Source organism: Abramis brama (assembly GCF_963993115.1).
Source record: "Abramis brama genome assembly, chromosome: 17".
Taxonomy (NCBI): Eukaryota; Metazoa; Chordata; class Actinopteri; order Cypriniformes; family Leuciscidae; genus Abramis; species Abramis brama.
In genome coordinates, this window is record NC_139979.1 from 32,943,168 (window position 1) to 32,962,446 (window position 19,279).

The following is a 19,279-nucleotide window of genomic DNA, read 5'->3' on the forward strand; positions in this document are numbered from 1 at the left end:
TTTATAAATGTTACTGGCAATATGATCACATAAGTTTATAACAAGCTACAACTGCCATCTAAGTTGGTTCAGAATATGCACCTTTCACCTTATAACTGCACTAATGTTAATGCTGGGTAAGTGTTCACCTTTCCATTCCTCAACTAGAGCACACATAACAAGCACACACATCAACGGCATGTTTTAACAGCAGAGAAGACCTAACACAAGATCCTATTACTGTGTTTATGTGTTCGTCTCTTTGTACACATTTCTTTATGTGTGCATGTGCGACTGCTTTTGTGTGTGCACTTTAAAGCTGGTATATGCAGCAAACATGCGTGTGTGAGAGAGAAAGACAGAGCGAGAGAGAAAGAGATCACAGGGTGACATAATGGGGACTGGTGGAGGGTTTCCTAAGGCTTATTCTCACCATGCAGTATTTAGAAACCTTCCTTCTGGGCACAGTATGAAAGTCAAATATTTATCCTCTTCTCAGAATCTGTAATGCATATCAGCAGTTGTTTTTGTTCCTGTTGTTTTCATTCCCTTGCAAAGTTTCTCCTGTCTTCTGCGAAAGCAGGTGATGAAGCAACCGAGGAGGTCTCAGTTATAAAAGAGTTACACTTACTGTACTTATCACGCTGATTCTTTTGCCATAAAACGCTGCCAATGCAATACTTATTTGTTTAAATTCTGCGTCTGATTCTAATGCTTCAAAGAAATATATATTTTTTTAGTGTCATATTCTTATGAAAAGCAAGTTTATCTTACTATTCCATCCATACAGTTGAAGCAGGAGTTTATTGTATTTTATTTATAGATTGAAGATTGCAACAAATTACTTCTGTAATCTGCTAAGTGAAACAAGAGCAATTCTTTTTTTTTTTTTTTGGATTGAATTATATACATAATATACCAGAATATATGAGGCATACAGTTGGAGAGTGTTATATACATACATATTGTTTATAAATGATTAAATGATGACTGAAATCCTTTCTACAGTGTCAGTCTTGGATCTTGGAAATCTAGCAATCCAATCTTTCAGAAGCTCTCCTTAACAAGCAGAATGATTTCACGTCTGTAGCAAATGGTGCAGGATAAGTTACTCAACAGAGGATTAGGAGTTTGTTTAAATCCCTAAATGAAAGTATGAGCAATATTTGAAGTGATGCTTGTCTTAGTAAACATCACTAATGAATCATTGTCCTTGCTGCAGTGAGAAACCCCAAGCATGCGAAAGAAAGGAAGGGATACGTCCTCCTCACAGGATGAGTAATGCTTTCACCAGTCTGGGCAAGTGCTTATCAGATCCCGCTCATTTCCAGGTGGAATATGCTTCTAAATGGGCTGCACTTAGGATGATTTAACAGACTGCTGTGTGGAGCTGACTAGATAATTACTCGGAGTCTATGAGGGAAGAGGATGGAAAGAGGACACTGGAAATGTATTTTTCTCGTTTTACAGTACAAATATTTAAGATGCATCTACCTGAGAAGCAAAATTGTATAAAATAAGACAAATATATTTTAATATAAGAATACATATATATTATCTTATGTAGGCTATATATATATTTTTTTCTAAGCATACCCCTTGAAAATGATTTGTTAACACCAAACGCACATGTGATTAGAACCGCTGAAAAATCTGTTACACAATCTATTACAATTCCTTCTGTTGTCTGATTGGTAGTTTATACTTGTTTAGCAAGTGAAAGCCCTTTTAGTATAATTGTAAAAACATCCACCTTCAGCTCGTGGTTCACGTGTCTTTTTCCTGTGAAATCTTTAATGATTTTCAACCATAGTTGAAAATCTATAATGCTGGGTTGTTTTAACCCAATTTTGGGTCAAATATGGACAAACACAAACATTGGGTTAAAAATGTAACCCAAGGGCATTTTGGTTAATACAACCCAGCATTTTTTAGAGTGTAAGTCAGCGCAAGAATAACTTTTATATTGTTAGTAATATTTCAAGATTTTGACATTTCAAAAATCCACGAGTATCTTCTGCATTGTGTTAGTTGTGGAAATTCAAAAGAGGTCATGCTTGGCACTGCTATTAGATGTTATAGACATCTCCTAAGACTGAAACCCCAGTAAGACTATGCTGAACAAGCAGCCAGTCTGTGAAATCTATGGTAGCGCATTGATTAGCAATGCATCCTTGTGTCGCATTCTTATTGAATTGCATGTTAGCTAATCAACATGACCTCAATGCTAAACGCTGCAGCACAGCAACCCTACTTAAATGTGTCAGTCTTCCAGATCTGACACACACTATCATTGCGTGATCGGTCCTGCGCACAATGACTTTCTGAAACCCCCCCCCACCATTGTTCTTTCCTGGGGCATCAATGTTTCCTCAGCCTTCGTTTATCTCTTCATGTTGACCTTGCTCAAATTTTCCCTCTGTGGCGCAGATGACCGGAGATAACAGAAGGTCAGTATAATTGGATGAAACTGACAGCTAACGGGCGACTGACGCTTCCCGTAGCAGCAGGTTAAGCCACGTCTCACGCAGACAGAGGCTGTTCATCGCCTCTCTCTCCGCTGGCACGCTCCAGTCCATGACAGACATCCATGTTAGATTTGCCGTTAGTAATTGGCTTTACACAACATGATTGTGTGAACTTGAACAAAGACCCGTTGCATGAGAGGTCTGGGGCAGAAGTCTTTGCAAGATTCAAGTTCGTATGTACTCAGACTTGCATCACAAATAGCGAATGAATGACTAGATCAGCTGGTTCAAGCTCAAAGATTTTTGTTCTATGGCTCTTTTCTAGTGAGTCTAGAGTCTACATAGGCAGTGACCTTCTAAGGTAGCATCTTAATCTCATCCCATAAGAATTTGAATGTATTCGTGCTGGTATGTATGTAACATTTACAGTTGTATTTTTCATTTATATGAGAATGTTGTGTTGACTGTTTTTTTATTAGTTTGATGCAGAAGTTGAGCTATTTAAAGAGCACAGTAATCATTTTCAGATTGCTCCAGCACTTGATGAATCTTGCTCATAGACTCATAGATGCAGAAAATGTTGTGTACTTTACTTTTAGTGTCTGAAAGTCAGTAATTTCTGTTTAAATTTCAGAGTTTTGATGAAAAAATAATAACAGCTGAGACAAATAATCTCCTTAGTATCTGATTGCCCAACTCTTGAAAAGCCTGTAGATGCTTTTTTATCCAATCACTTCAGCACAAACTGAATTGGGTCATAATGCTTAATTGTCACCCAATCAACCTTTACTAATGTAATGTCACTTATATTTAGCTGGAGTAAATGGAAAGTCTCAATGTGGGAGAGAGATAGCTCAGAACGAGGCATCGAGGTGTGGAGATGATGGAATAGACCAGATCGTCTGCATTGGGCATCTAAATTAATTAATCATTTTTAAATGAATATTAAGGGTTAACTACACTTTAAGCTATTTTGACAGCATATGTGGCTGTCAATTACCTTCTAAAAAGAAATGCACAGATATATTGTTAGTTAAGGCTTATTCACAGATGGAACACATCCTAAATGTGTACTGTGTACAACAGTACCAACTGTGTGTCAGGCTAAACGAAGGCCAAATACACTCCCATACAGTCTTCCAGATCTCAGAAACTGACTTTCAGCTGGTCTGCTATCTTGTATCTTTGTGGTTAAATATATGTGTACTATATGAACCCAGATAATATTTTCTATGCCGGGATATGAGGTAAAGTGAATAATATACATACATTCATAGACCTATGCATGCAACAATGTACACTGAGGAAAAAAACAATAAGATAATATCATGTATAAATTACGTAAAACATTACACTGAATCCATAGGCTCAGTCTCAGCAGCTTTGGAATTTATTGAAGACCATAAAGTGTAAGGAAATTGTTATACTATTTAGTTCGGCGTTTGCACTTAATGCCACTGCTTTGATGCAGCTTGAGAAATATTTGTTTTTGTATGTGAGAGACAAGTAAACTGCTGTCAGTACGATGGTCTTTACTAATGTGCAGGATTGTAAAGCAGAACATATAAAAAAATGCATTAAACAAAAAAACACATTGTGTATTGCAAATGACTTGAATATATCTAAAAAAACATTCTTAAACTCTCACGTTGACAGTAAAATCCAACACACAGCAAAATAAATATTGTAAATTAGATTGTTTTCACGTGTGTAAGTTTTTGTTTATTTTTAAAACTTAATTTGGATGTAACCTGGGATATTCATTTAATTTTAACATGGGTTGCTCATATGCATTGATAATTATGCTTGCCTTTGAAAAAAGGGTGATTGTAAACATAAACAGCTCTAACCAACATGTAACTACTGTATCACAAGCTTAACTTATTTATTTCTTCCATTTGATAAGACAGATGGTAATAGATTCCTCAAGAGAATTTGTATTTTTCCTGAATATTGATATCTAATTGACTGATGATTATGCTAACCTGTCTCTTTCTCCTTGTGTCTCTATAGGTTGACCTGCCTTTCCTTCATTTTTCTTCTATGTACCACATCGTTTGGAGTAAAATGTATCTGTGTTCTGTGTCGCTCATCACAGGTTTAGCCCCTACGAATGGTATAACCCCCACCCGTGCAACCCCGACTCGGACGTGGTGGAAAACAATTTCACCCTGCTAAATAGTTTCTGGTTCGGAGTTGGAGCTCTCATGCAGCAAGGTAGACGCCTCTGCCTGCCCCTCTTAGCACACATCCCACTCTTTTGCTGGGGGTCCCAACTTGCTGTTGTCAGGCCCACTATGATGCATGGGTGCCTCTGTGCATGTAGTTCTAGAAGCAAATTGGTTGCTGGCCAATGGTATGAATGGGGCTGTGTGGGACTTGAAAGTGTTTATTGGTGGGTGTTGGGTAGAGCAGTGGTTCCCAAACTTTGTAGAGTGTCGTACCCCCTGAGGCATTTAAAGGGTTAATTCACCCAAAAATGAAAATTCTGTCAGTAATTCCTCTCCCTCATGTTGTTCCAACCCCGTAAGACTTTTGTTCATTATCAGAACACAAATTAAGATCTTTTTGATGAAATCTGAGAGCTGGCTCACTCCTTCATAGGTAATTGCATCTGCCGGCCCAGAAACGTTAGTAAAGACATCGTTAAAATAGTCCAAGTGACTACAGTGGCTCAACCTTAATTTCATCAAGCGATGTCTTTACTAACTTTTCTAGGCTGGCAGATGCAATTACCTATGAAGGAGTGAGCCAGCTCTCAGATTTCATCAAAAAGATCTTAATTTGTGTTCCGAAGAAGAACGAAAGTCTTACGGGGTTGGAACACGAGGATGAGTAATTACTGACATGATTTTCATTATTGGGTGAACTAACCCTTTAACATCTTTCTGCGTACCCCTTCTCTTCCACTTGGACTGCAGTCATACCTTTTCCATTAAGCGACAATGTTTCCCCCCTTAAAATGTGCATTTTTTAAAGGCACCTTTATAAAGGCAACATTTTCTAACCCTATTCAATGTGTGTAATGTTTTGTCATATACTTAAAATTCCATTAATTTTATTATTAAATTATGATAAAAACAAAATGTTACTTTTAAACTAACACCACCTGTAGGTGGCAGCAAGTCACTGTTTTAATGAGTAATTTATCAAGTTATTCATTCAGTAACGAATCAGGTGGCTGCATTTATGAATGGGTCATTGAATCGACTTTTCCGATTCTTTCAAAGCCGCAGATTCGTTCACTAATGAAAGACAGCTGTGTGTTTACCTGGAGACGCACAGCAGTTCTGCTGTGGATTTTGTTGGAACTATTGTTTCGTTGCAAATAAAGCAAACAATTTTGACCATTTTTTTTATTAAAATGTAGGCTACGTCACTAAAATGAACCTTTTTGTTGGTTGAATTGTTTTATAAAGTCAATTTGCAATCATGTGGATATTTGGGAAAATTGGCATTCCTGCTCGTATTAAAATCAAGAACTTTGCATTAAAGAGAGCTTGTCTTAAATTGATCTCTATGCACAGTCTCTGTCTATATTTGTTCTTCACGCTAGTAAGTGCTGAACCTCCACTTTTAAAGGTACATTGAATGGCAGTAATGTAGCTCGATTTGCTAAGGCAACATACTCTGCAGGCAAACTATCATATGCACACTGCTTGTGTCTATGTAGTCAGTTTTGACATTTGTATTTGAAAGTTTACGGCACTACCTTTTTCCTGTTTTCACATTAGAGGCGGCATTTCGCCTGTTAGAAATGCATCCTCTGTATTAGTGTTATTTTAAGTTGGGATAAAATTAAATGAACTCAGCATTTTGTTTGCATACACCCTCTGTCATTTCAAGTATCGCCAGGGATACGCGTAACCTAGTTTGGGAACCACTGGGAATGGGGGGGTTCAATCAGGGGTTCATTAGTTGCATGCAGAACTTTTCCATAACCACTGTTCTCTCGCTCATCAGGGTTCTGAGAAGGTAAGTCCAATTTCATGTGCAAAAAATGGCGGAATGACACAAAGACTAACTCTTGGTCATGTCCTCTGTCTTAGACTGCCATGTGTGTTGTTGACTTCTAACCCTAATCCTACCAAATCCTCATGCCACATCTTCTCAACTGTGGGACGCAGATGTTTGAGATTGAGAAAGGCCTATGATGAATGAAGGACAATGACACATGTAACCTGCATGCCTTTGTGTTGCATCAGACTAGCATAATAAGATTTGGTTGAGTAATGAGAGACACCAGGCCCTTGTTTGCAAAGTAGCATGGGTAATGTTTGAATCTGCACTGCATCCATCAAATGGAATGATTTACAGCTGGGATTGGATTGCTATGTAACATTAACCTTGTGAGTATTTGTGAAATCTACATTGTTAAAGAGATTAAAAAGAGCTGTTTGCAATGTAGACAGCATGGATATCTGTTTTGACACGGAATGTTAGAAGTTAAAAAAACATTGCAGATATTATGAATAGTTGCATAGCTGCTCTAGTTGGTGGAGCATTTTGTCTGGTTATTTTTTATAATAAAGAAGACCGAAGAGTTACAGGGTCATGCACAGTCAGCCTCCAACTAGAGCAGAAGTCTTCACCCCTGCTCCTGGAGGCTCACTGTCCAGCAAAGTTTATTTCCAAACTGCCTCAACAACAAGCGATTCCGAAGAGCTTAATTGGCTGCAGGTGTGTTTGATTAGGGTTAGAGCTCATCTCTGCAGGACAGTGAGTCTCAAGGAACTGGGTTGATGACCTCTGAACTAGAGGGACAAGAGATGCTCAGCCATATGAGAATTAGTAAAAGTGTGGGTTCCTCAGTGTACGTCTTCCCAGCCCCAAGAGCAGGTAAACTACTGAACCCCACATGCGATTGGCACTACTAACAAGGAATCACCAGTAAACAGAGGACATTAAAAGTTAGCTAATGTGTTTGGATCATTGTGAATTATTTTCTGTAAAACAAATTATTGGCCAACAGCTTCACCTAATAACAACATAATGTTAGGATGTCATTGGGACTGTCCTTTGTTCAGGTTCCTCTGTGAGTTTTGGAAGAGAAGATGTGGCATTTGGCTGAGGGCAAAATGAGCAGGGTTTGTGTATGATGACTGTATGCATGTCTCTTGATGAGTGAGTAACACTACATTGTAGAGAGGCTCCCCTGCCCATGGCTTGTCAGCCCCGAGAAAACTGTGGGATGACGTGCTTGGACATGACGTTACCTTGGGTACATGACAGTCAGCCCCAGCCAGGTTAAATAAGGTCACCCTGACCAAATGGTCCAGCATGGTGATACTTTGAAATGACAACATTTATTTCTTCTTGGGATGGTTTTCGTTGCGTAATTTTATGCTGTTTTGACACGACTGTATGTTTGTTCTTTAAAAGTGGTTAAGGCATCTTTTCCGCTAAAGGTGATGTGTGTAAAATATGTGCCTCTAGTTTCTCAGACTCTCCTTCCGACCTGCTCCTAACGACTTGTTTGGATAAACGGGTATTCCTGTCCAAAACTTACGCAATTGTTTGAGCCACATGTTGGGATGCTCAAGCACCACAGTGTTTGCACTTAGAAAGTCAGCCTATGGTCGATGAATGGTTCAGATATAGTTGTCTCTGTGGATAGGATAAGAGAACGTCTTTCAGCATTGAAGAAAATACACACATCACATTTAACAAATGAACTGCTAGTGTATGTAAGGGAAGGTGATTCTCGCTTTCTTCCTTCCTATTTCAATGGTTGTTGAGCTGTCTGGTAGCTAGAGTTAAAATATCCAAACTCTGGACTTGATTGACAGGTCACTATAGCATTACCAGTCTGCTGAGGCCTGAGTTTGGAGTTCAATTGTAATTCATGTAATGGCTAATCTTTCTGACAGTCCTTTGTGTTTTCCCATGGACTCAGCATGGCAGATCAAAGCTTACAATGAATCGCAGAACTTGAGAAAAGGTGCCAGTTATTTCCTTGCGCTATTGTCCTCTGACATTTCTTCCTAGTACAACTAGTTATTGCCCCTACTTTCCCCCATATCAATTAATTTCCTAAGCATGACCATGGTGACAACTTGATTAAGGAATAACAGAAAATTATACTTGGGCTGTAACATAAAATGGCTATTCATTTTGGCTTTTACCCACAAGCCAAATGGATTGAAGAGTGTAGGGCAATTCAAAGACAAATTATGAGCCCTTTATGCTTTAATACAAAAATGAGAGTCTGTAATCTAATTAAATTTGGCCACATAAATTCTCCTAACATATAAATGAATTCCCACCTTCACTGTGGTTGACTTTGGCGTATTTAGTTAGCATAGATATATCATCCCAATTGTCAAAAGACAAAGCCTTTCCCTGCAACTAGTTATCTGGACTAGGTTAGACCTGTGCATCTGGTTCTGGTCCTCACACTGAAATCACTGCTTTACCCTGACTACTATCTCTGCTCCTCTCTACTAGGATCTGAGCTCATGCCCAAAGCCCTTTCCACCAGGATAGTAGGAGGAATCTGGTGGTTTTTTACCCTAATCATCATCTCCTCCTATACGGCCAACCTAGCCGCCTTCCTCACCGTGGAGAGAATGGAATCTCCAATTGACTCGGCTGATGACCTGGCCAAGCAGACCAAGATTGAGTATGGAGTGGTTGAGGATGGCTCTACAATGACCTTCTTTAAGGTAAGTTGAGGCCGTCATATCACATGTAACATAATTAACATCAAACAATAGCGTATTTCCACCAAAATGGTTTGGATGCAGGTTCAGGGATTAGATAATGAGTCCCAATTCTCAAACTGTTCTGAGCATTTCCACCAAATGAAAGGGGGTTCAAGGCCATTCAAATCCAGAGAGTGGGAACAGATATATGCTGATGCTGGTCTCATTGAGAAATGTAATAATGTTGCAGTACTTTGCTCTGTATGTCTAAATATATAAACCTGTGCACGAGAGAGAGACCTGGCGTGCAAGATTGCTAATGAATCAGCGGTCTCAGTTTCAATATCTCTCCATAAGGACAGAGGAGAGTACCGGTAGTTTAGATGAGAGCTTCTGGTACACTAGAATGTACCATTTAAGGATGATCGCCCTGTGATGTACACCAGGTTTATTTTTGTGATAATGACCAGCTAACTCTACATTATCCTTCACTAATTTGATTTGATTTAATTACATTTTTAATTGATTACAGCTTTTAATTGAGTCACCAGGAAGGTCAATGACAGGCTAGTATTTTTAATATTGTTTTGTGCATCTGGTGAAGAGACCTGTGCCAGTCGGTCTGGCACATTGAATAGTGGTGTCACATGAATTATGTGAGTTTGAATCTGTTTTGCGATGTACCTGATATTATTTCCTTTTTATTCTATAGTAATAAAAAGCTAAATGTTTAAGAATGAAGTTTTTATACTTGACCTAATAATTGAGGTTGTGTTTCAAAGATTTTACTGCTTTAGACTGCTGGAAGTGCAAAGGTTGAAATCATAATTTTATGACTGCACTGTTCAGTGCCTCTATGTGGGAGATCTACTTTGCATTTCTTTATTCAGTCCAGAGGGGAGTGAACATGTTCACTGTTAGAGTAAAATATTCTTATTAAGTCAATATTTTTGCTTTGAGATCACAGATTGTCCCCATTTGTGACCAGTTCAGTGAAATACTCAGCCAGCTGTTACAAAGCACGTTTTGTCTGTCCTATCCGCCTCTGTAATATGTTCTTGTAAATATACAGAGATATATTGACCATCTGGTAATTTTCTGAATTTCAAATGCTAATGAAATAGCATTTAAATGTCATCATTAGTATTTTTTTTTTTTTTTTTTTTATTAACCCAGTTTGCTTCATTAATACTTATTTCTGTGATATGCAATTCATTTTTAATTTGTAATTCATTTTATTTCAAAAAGGGACAGTGCACATTAATCAATATTCATGAATGTACCCAAATTAGCCAGAATTTCTGGTCTTGTTGTGAATAATTCACCAGTACAGTTTATTCTAAAGAAAAAAAAATGTTTGTACAATCAGATTCTATTTATGATACAATCAATTCCTGAAGGAATTGGCAACATTTTCCTTTAGTTGAATACACAGTTTTAGTTTCATAGAAATATGTCACATATTATGGAAGTAAACAGTGTTGCCTTCACTCTGACACAAATAAAACACAAAAATGGGAATAATATTGCAAGATTAGAGCAGATTACTGGAGAGAGAAAAAATTGCAGCTCCTTCAAAGCATCCTGATCCTGACAACACCTATAATCCATTCCAGTCAGATTCCCTACAGGAACAGCAGATGTTCTGAGCGCTGAACACATATGCTCTTTTAGCAGGTGCTGATGTATCGAGTGATTGAGTGGCAGTGCGAGTGATTGACGGTTTGATAAACTGCCTTTATTGATTCTGTATAATGCGCTACAGAGAGACAGTCACAGAACTCAATAGTATCAAGAACACTACACTTTAAATTAAAAAGGTTCCTTTTATGTTCTATAATTAAAGGAATTTAGAACCATATCAAACATCGAAACCCCTCGTGGCTGAAATAGTTTTAGGTTCTTTACATCTGTACTTTCACTGCTGGCTTCTATAGCTGCTATTGATTTGCTGTTGTTACAAGAACCCTAATCTACTGCTATATAATATAGAATATTGGTTCTCATTCACCAATTGTTTGTACACACACATTTGCGTGTGAAATCTATGTACCAACGTTTTCACGAACAAATCAAATGCAGGCTCATTGGACAAACTTCCCTGCAGCAGCACTTCTGCAAAACTATATAATGTGGCGTCTTGCACTTTCAAAATGAAATGTCCAGTGAGTGTGTCTAAAAGTGTTCAGTTTTAACCGAAACAGATGAATGTGAATCTGGCAAGTTGGTTGTTGTACATATATTACAGCAGTTAGTAAGTAAAATGTCCAGTGAGTGGCACTAAAAGGTTAATGCTCTATTGTATATGAAAATAACGTACCATCTAAACCATAAACGTACCTGATAGTGTTAACAAAAGCAAACGTGAGATAAGAACACATTTGCTGAGGGAACAGTGCCATTTTAGCTGCTCACATTAGCATTAGAATAAGGTTAAGAACAAATTCAAATGCATACGCATACGCATGCGCATACGCATATTATTATTATTATTATTATTATGATTTTGTTTTGTTTTGTGATAGCTCTTCTGTGCATGTAATTCACACAATAATTAGTGAATAAGAATCTTTTTTTTTCTTCTTGTTTTAATGTAATATGCGAAAAATGTTATGCAGTTTTTTGTTAAAAAGTTTCAGCATAATATATGTATGCCACATCCAAGATTACAATTATCATTCTTTCTACTGTGCTGTACTTTTTTTTTGTTTATTTGTTTAATTTGTCGCCATTGTGTCTTCTATTATCTATTATGTATATGTAACGAATACTCTTCCTGGGTCCAAGCCTCTACTTCGTTTCAATTGAGAAAATAGCTGTTTTTGAAATTTTTATTTTAGGCAAACATTTTAAAAGCTGTACACTGGCTCACAATGTCCTGAACACCAATATTTTAAGGATTTAGAAAAGATTAATCACTGTCTGGCCAACTGAGATTTGGTATGAAGATACAAGCTAGGATCATTATTTTTCTGTAATACTACAGAACACAATGAGTGCATATTAGCACACTTTATTGTTTGCTTTTGGGGTCTATTAGAGCGTTTGGATCTGGTAACGGTGACGTCTGACATTAGACTTAACAACCGGGTGGAATGAGATTGCCTGGTTATGCTTTTATAGCAGGCCACCTATGTGTGATTCTGGTCAGAACGACAATTTCAAATGCTGTATTCCCTAGACCTCGAAGCTGTTGGTGGTTTTTAGTATCTTTGGGTTTAATTGCTAAAAAAAACTGATTTTAATAATATATGTTGAGGTTTATTGAAATGGCCGCGAGCGAGTGTCTGATGAGGCACTGGGGAGTTTGAGCTGGATGACTGCGCTAATGGGAGCTCACCATTTTAATCCTTTGATCACTCTTTTATGCACTATGCTCCTCAATATACTGCACCCGTCCTGTAAAAGCCATCCTTTTTGGGTCAATAAGAGAATACGTAAAGGTTCCAGTAAGGGGCAATATAGAATTGATTTCAATGGGCATTTTTACCTTTGTAAAGGCAATTTTAATAATTAGGTTATTACATTTTTTTTTTTTTTTTTTATGTCAAAGACTTAAATTTAACCAATTATTTAGAATGGTAATGGAATACATTAAATGGTCCTATTATGCTTTTTCGCATTTTCAACTTTAGTTAGTGTGTGTTGCTGTTTGAGCATAAAAAAAGATTTGCAAGGTTACAAAGCTCAAAGTCCCTCCAAAGGGAGATATTTTTATTTACCAGATTCCACTTTCCTAGAACTACAACGAACAACTTTTTTGGACTACAACGCATTTTTTCCAGGCTTTATGAATTCACAATGTTACTCATTTAAATAATCCCCACCAACAAAATATGCACACAAAAAAAGGGGGCGAGAAAAAGACAGTCGCTATGTCAAAGAGACAACCCTGTTTCCAAAACTCATTTGTTTGACAGTCCTAAGGCTGACAAACTTAAAAGAGTTGTTAACATTTATTTTAAACACTGTTCCTGATTATTATAACCCTAATATGTATCTGTGCGCTGCACATTTTACAGAGAACAGCTTCCAGAACCACAATGCAGGCTGTATGCAGAAAAGCTTCTCCTGAAATGGGCTCCAAAGTTGCCACTTTGTTGGGACAATCTGGTCTTTGTGGACCACAACTATAGTATGTCTTATTATTTGTAGTTGTGTTTTAACAGTTCCAAATATAAGTTTTATGTTGTTGCTATGATGTAAACAAAATGCAAAGCTGATAAGCTAAGATCCTCTTACATTCTGAAGTCTGTGAATCTTGAATTGGTTTGAAATTGACGCCATCCTTAAAGGGATATTTCACCGCTGGAAAGATGAATTTGTATTTAAATTGGGTCATTTATGTAGTAGAAATGTGAAATTATTTTAGAAGTTGGTGCCTTCTAGACTGAGAAAAGCCAAAAAAAATATTTATGGCTCATGTGGATGAAAGACAAAAACTCCCATAATGCACTTGCTTCGCTGCCCTACGAGGACACTCCCAAGCCACGCCTACCGGTTACAGAGGGCAGTGTCGAAGAAATGATACAGCTAGGCTACTAGTGACTCGAAACTGAAAAGACGGTGTTTTATGGTGAGATCCCCCTATGGGCGGGTTGAAGACATGCGGGACGAGCTCCTCCTACTGGCTGGAGTCTCTCGCCTCTGGACAAAAAAGCCTCTGATGACGCTAAATGACGATTTTTGCGTCATCCGAGGTTTTTTTTCCAGACACACAATACAGAAATCTCTCGTCTCAGGGGAACATGAGGGGGGGCAGCACGGTCATTCGAAAATACTACCAGGTTTCTTAAGATTAATGCTAATCGGTGAAGTATCCCTTTAGTTTTTACATCTGAGCAGATGAAACTCAAATGTTATGAAGGGGTGTGATTTCCCGAAGTGCTGCCAATCACAACACACGGGGCCAGCTAACCAATCACAGCACATTTCATATTTCGGAAGGAGGGGCTTTATCGAAACAGGAACTGTTCTGCGCTTGTGAACCAGACTGTGTGTGTACGGAAACGGCATGTCATATTCTGGTTACACAGACAAAACAAGCTAAAAAACGTTTATGAATTGGTTAATTAAAAAAAGATTTCACATTAGTTATTTTAGTAGTATGAAAAACAAAACTGCTATTCAAGCTGCAATTTAATTATATACACAAAGTGAGCAGAGAATGTTTCCCATTACTGTTTCCCATAAGTTATACACTTTTGCAAAGTCAATGAAGCTGTGTAAACTGCGGAATGAATCTCTTACTTCATATCTGCACGTCGATGTTTATGATGAGAGAATCCGTAAGAGTGCAGAATTCAGTCAATGAGCATGTGCACTGAACAAAACGCCAGTGTTTTCAATGGTGACTAATCTGATTGGCCGTTGCATTCATAAGCTCAACAGAAACGTGTGTGATTGGTCATAATGCTCAACGCTGCAAAAATCACCTAAAAATAAATCTGATTCAGTGTGAGCAGACGTAAATGTAATGCCACAATCACCACGTATTATTACATTTCACATTTTACTTTAATCACGACAGTCGTCTTAGAATTTGTTTAATTGTGCAGGGTTTTTTTTTTTTTTTTTTTCTTATCTTGAAATTGTAGTCATTTTTGGAAGAATTTTTGCCCCAAGCCCCCATTCATTTTAGACCCTGGTGACAAACGTGAGGGGGCGACAGAGTTCACTTTAACTGTATGTCATTAAACCAGATTATACAGGGGGTTAGCGTTAGCTATAATCACACCCACCAGTTACTGTAACTAACTTTAACTAAATTACAGTACACGTCAAGTCTCTTCCATCCTGAGGAAACTGTCGGTTATAAAGAGTTTGCCTATTCAGACAACACTGCACGCAATAACAATGAAATCAAGCTTGTGCTAGAACCTGGGTGTTTGAATTCTTCTTTTACTGGCAATTTACCTTGCTAGGACCAGGTAGGGCTTTCAGAACTGCCTTAATTGTCGATTCAACAAGGTGCCTGAAACTTGTAGAGGTGCTACATATTCCTCAGAGATTTTTGTCCATATTGTCATGATAGCATCACGCACTTATGCAGATTTGTCGACTGCTCCTCCATAATCTGAATTTCTCATTCCAGCACATCCCAAAGCTTCTCCACTGGACTGAGATCTGGTGATTGTGTATTTGAGAATAGTGAACTCATCGACATGTTCAAGATATGTTCGAGTTTTTCGCCCAAAAAACTTCCGCAGATCATCTTGACCATGTACTTGCCTAAATGCATTGTACCTAATACAGTGGCAGATCTCTCTGTTATTATGTCACGGTATGCAGTGTTTAGTTTTCTATTGTTCATATATGAACAATATATATAATGTATGTGGCGGGAGGAGCAAACAACAGACACAGTGGGCCCTATCATACACCTGGCGTGAAGCAAGTGTTTTTTGCTAGTTTCAGCCCGACGCAGTTTTCATTTTCACATCCTGCGCCACGTTGTTTAAATAGCAAATGTATTTGCACCCCTCTGTTCGCCCATGGGCTGCTAGTCTGACACCGAGGTGTGTTCAGGAGCATTGATGGAGCATTGCTATTTTGAGGCAACTGAAATAGACTGAAATAGACTGAGCCATTGACCATCAAAAACCTGGTCCCATAGATGGTCTTGCTTTAACCTCGCGCACAAGCAGATCTGTTTCCTCGCTAGAGATGCGTTCAGTCTTTCCACTTGCAAATTCCTCCATGAAAATAGCAAATCCGCCATGGCGCGAACGCAACTGGCTTTTAAGGTTAAGGGGAGATGAGACTCTGATTGGTTTATTTCACGTTACGCCCAAAACACACCCATTACTCATTAAGAGAACAGGGACAACCCTTTTAAACCATGCGCTGGGTGCGCAGACCATTTTTACCGTCGTTAAACTAGCAAAAGTGGATTCGGACGCGCACTAAGTACACTTGCACCCTGCGCTTAGATCGTTAAAATAGGTTTGGCGTCAAAACTTGGAGAGGCGTTTATTAACACAAACATATCCAAAAAAGGCAAATAAAGTGTCCAAAATAAATAGGGGATCTGGTGTCCTCGTTGTGCTGGGGCACGTGCAGGGAAGGTAGTGCTCTGATGGGTTGGTCCCGGTAAAGAGGGGTGGCTCCTCATTCCGTCACAATATGTGTGTGTGTAACAAACATGACATAAATGTACAGTTCTGTTTCTAAAAAAACCTGATGTCACAGCCATGACAGATTCTGTGGTCTGCTACAATATCATAGTAGCAGAAGATTATGCCCATTTTAGGCAGCCACCATCTGGAAGCCAAGCGTTCCCTGTGCTGAACATACTGCCCTAAGGCTGACACATTAAATTATAGAATATTTTAACCCATGAAAGCAGGTGGAGAACACAGAAGACGTATAGTCCAGATATAGTCCTCCTCTTCTCTGGAGGTTTGCTTTCTTTGTCCTTCACTGCTCTGAGGCATCTTATTATCTGTCACATCTAGTATGCCACATTCTATGCTTCAAAAGATATTATGATCAAAAAGAGGAGCAGGCTCACTGGGAAAGCAGCCCGACCTCTCTCTCGTTCTCGCTCTTATCCTTCAGTATCAAAACAATCTGTAGCAACCTTTCACACACCTTCACTCACTTCCTCGACTCGTTCATCAGTCACATCTGTGTCTCTGTAAGAGTCTGTGAGAAACGCTTTGCTCATCCAGGTCTCATCTGACCACCTCAGCTGCTATCATCATCTTTTTAATTTGTTGAGAAAGTTTTCGTGGAACCTGCGGCTACTTCTCGGGTTCAAAACCCTCATATTTCCTGAGCAATCTTGGTCTTATCAATCCTCAGTGAGTTTTTTCTGTTCTCGGACCCCTGGACCGTCGAGATGAGATAGTCTCAGGAAGCGATTCACAGCTCCTGATGATCTGGACTGGAGCAGCAGTTAAAGAGAGCAGCTCCTCCTGTAGAGAGGAACAATGATGCTCTACACCCCTGTGATTCACAATCACCATTCATTCTGTGGCGGGAATGTCATTTGAAAGATTCTTTTTGGAATAGAATGGCCGAAAACTAATAATATATATATTTTAAATGGAAAAGTCTGGCATAAGAGTATAACAAAAAGGTGTATCATTCTATTATAATAATAATTATATATTTTAATGTAATTATTTAATCATATTAAACTTAGAATATTAAACTTTTAATAGGTTTATTATTCAAATTATTGTTATTAATGATAATGAATGTATATAAATACATCTTGAATATATATTAATATAAATATAATATTTATATTTTTAAATGAATGATCTATTAATTGATTAATAGAATGGAGGACTCCATGAGAGAGAGAGAGAGAGAGAGAGAGAGAGAGAGAGAGAGAGAGAGAGAGAGAGAGAGAGAGAGAGAGAGAGAGAGAGAGAGAGAGAGAGAGAGAGAGAGAGAGAGAGAGAGAGAGATATATTATAGTATATATTTTTGTTATTTTAATACATCAGGTTGAACTAAATGAAAGTGAGAAATGTTACTTTGGCAGCAATAATTGTAAGTATTTTATTTAATTACAGTTAACATATATATATATATATATATATATATATATATATATATATAAATATGGTTTAGTTAACTATAATAACCCTGATATATGTAATTAATAATTCCTGTTATATCACTACTAATTACTATTATGATCTATTATAATAAAATAGCAATTATTTAATTACGAAGGAAATACGTCATGGCCTGGTTTCACAGACAGGGCTTAGATTAAGCCAGGATTAGACCTTATTCCAATGAGGACATTTAAGTAGCTCTAACGTGCCTTAGAAAAATAAAAACATTGTTGATGTGCATCCTGAGACAATACAATAGCACTGATATATTTTAAGATATGTCAGTGCAAGTTACTTTCAGCTAACACAGCTCAAACATGCATTGAAATATGATGATAGAAGCTGTGCTAACAATCAGTAAACATTTATATTTATTTAAACGTCGTGAATGAGGTACAAAGACAAGGCACATCTTTAATACTTCGAAGAGGTGCAGGTATGTGTGTAAGGCCTAATCAAAGGCATTTTGACAAGTCTAACAATAGAGAGACACACACACACACACACACACACACACACACACACACACACACACACACACACATAATCACGTGCCCTTCCCTGTGGATGCTCTAAGAAGCCTTTCATTGTGCACACACATCTCTCTGTTTCTCTCTCATGACAGGCTATGTGTCTGCTTTTCGTAACACCAATAGTTAGCAGCATCTTTAAAATGTCTTTGCATGTTGGTGTGTGCAAGAGATTTATCTCGTCCTGCGTGTCAGTATAATGAGAATGTGAGTTGAAATGGACAGCCACCTGCCCGCTGCAGTTTCCAGCATCATTATCAGTGCTGAGCTATGGGTCCGGCCCGGAGATGCTTGTTTTGGACTGATCTGCTTCGTTGCTCACGGGCCTCGGTGGAATATCTCACAGAGAAAGCACCAGCAATCCACACAGAACTGAGGATATTTAAGATACAGTCTTGTTATCTGTTCTGTTTACACCACAGAGATATTTCATATATAACAATTGGGGTTGTCAAAATTAACGATTAACAACTGCAATTAATTAAATATATTGATCACCATTGTTTTATTTAATGCAGGTATCTAATATGATGTAATAATAATAACAGTTTCTGTTGTGGATTTTTAAATACTGATCAGAACTGAAAATCACTTCTAACATTTAATTATTAAAGATTTCCATTGAGATATGCCTGAGATCAGTTGATTATTTTTTTTTTTTCACTCTTAAGGAGGATAGATTCCATTAATCATGATTATATTATTACAAGATAATAACACGTTAATAAATATGTGATAACCTAATATAAATTGAATATGAAATATATGTATTCTCTATTTTTATAGCCAACACTCCAACGTATTGAAACCGGTGAGAACTTAATTGAATTTCAGTTTGAAAGGCAAGCCCCTGAAGCGTCCTAGTCTTTTGTTTTAATATGACACCGTTATGTAGTAGTACTTCACGATCACAATGTGATGAGTAGAGTTTAAATGCAGTTTAATGTGTTCTACACAACATTAAAGTTTAATAAGGAATAATGGACCATTTGACTGTAATGTAGGCTCATACAGCTTAACATTCAGCTCTGGATACTTGAAGCCTGCTTTCTAGAGCAGAGATATAGACACATTTAGACATC

At 37.9% G+C, this 19,279-nt stretch overlaps 1 protein-coding gene across 2 annotated transcripts in view; it reads left to right on the top strand.

Moving 5' to 3' along the window:
* Positions 1–19,279, top strand: part of grik2 (glutamate receptor, ionotropic, kainate 2) — a 236,771-nt gene that overhangs the window by 175,181 nt on the left and 42,311 nt on the right. For both annotated transcript variants that reach the window (XM_084088605.1, XM_084088604.1), the window contains 2 exons: positions 4,546–4,664; positions 8,895–9,112. In XM_084088605.1, coding sequence (XP_083944731.1) covers positions 4,546–4,664; positions 8,895–9,112 — 337 coding nt within the window. The remainder of the gene's footprint in view (positions 1–4,545; positions 4,665–8,894; positions 9,113–19,279) is intronic.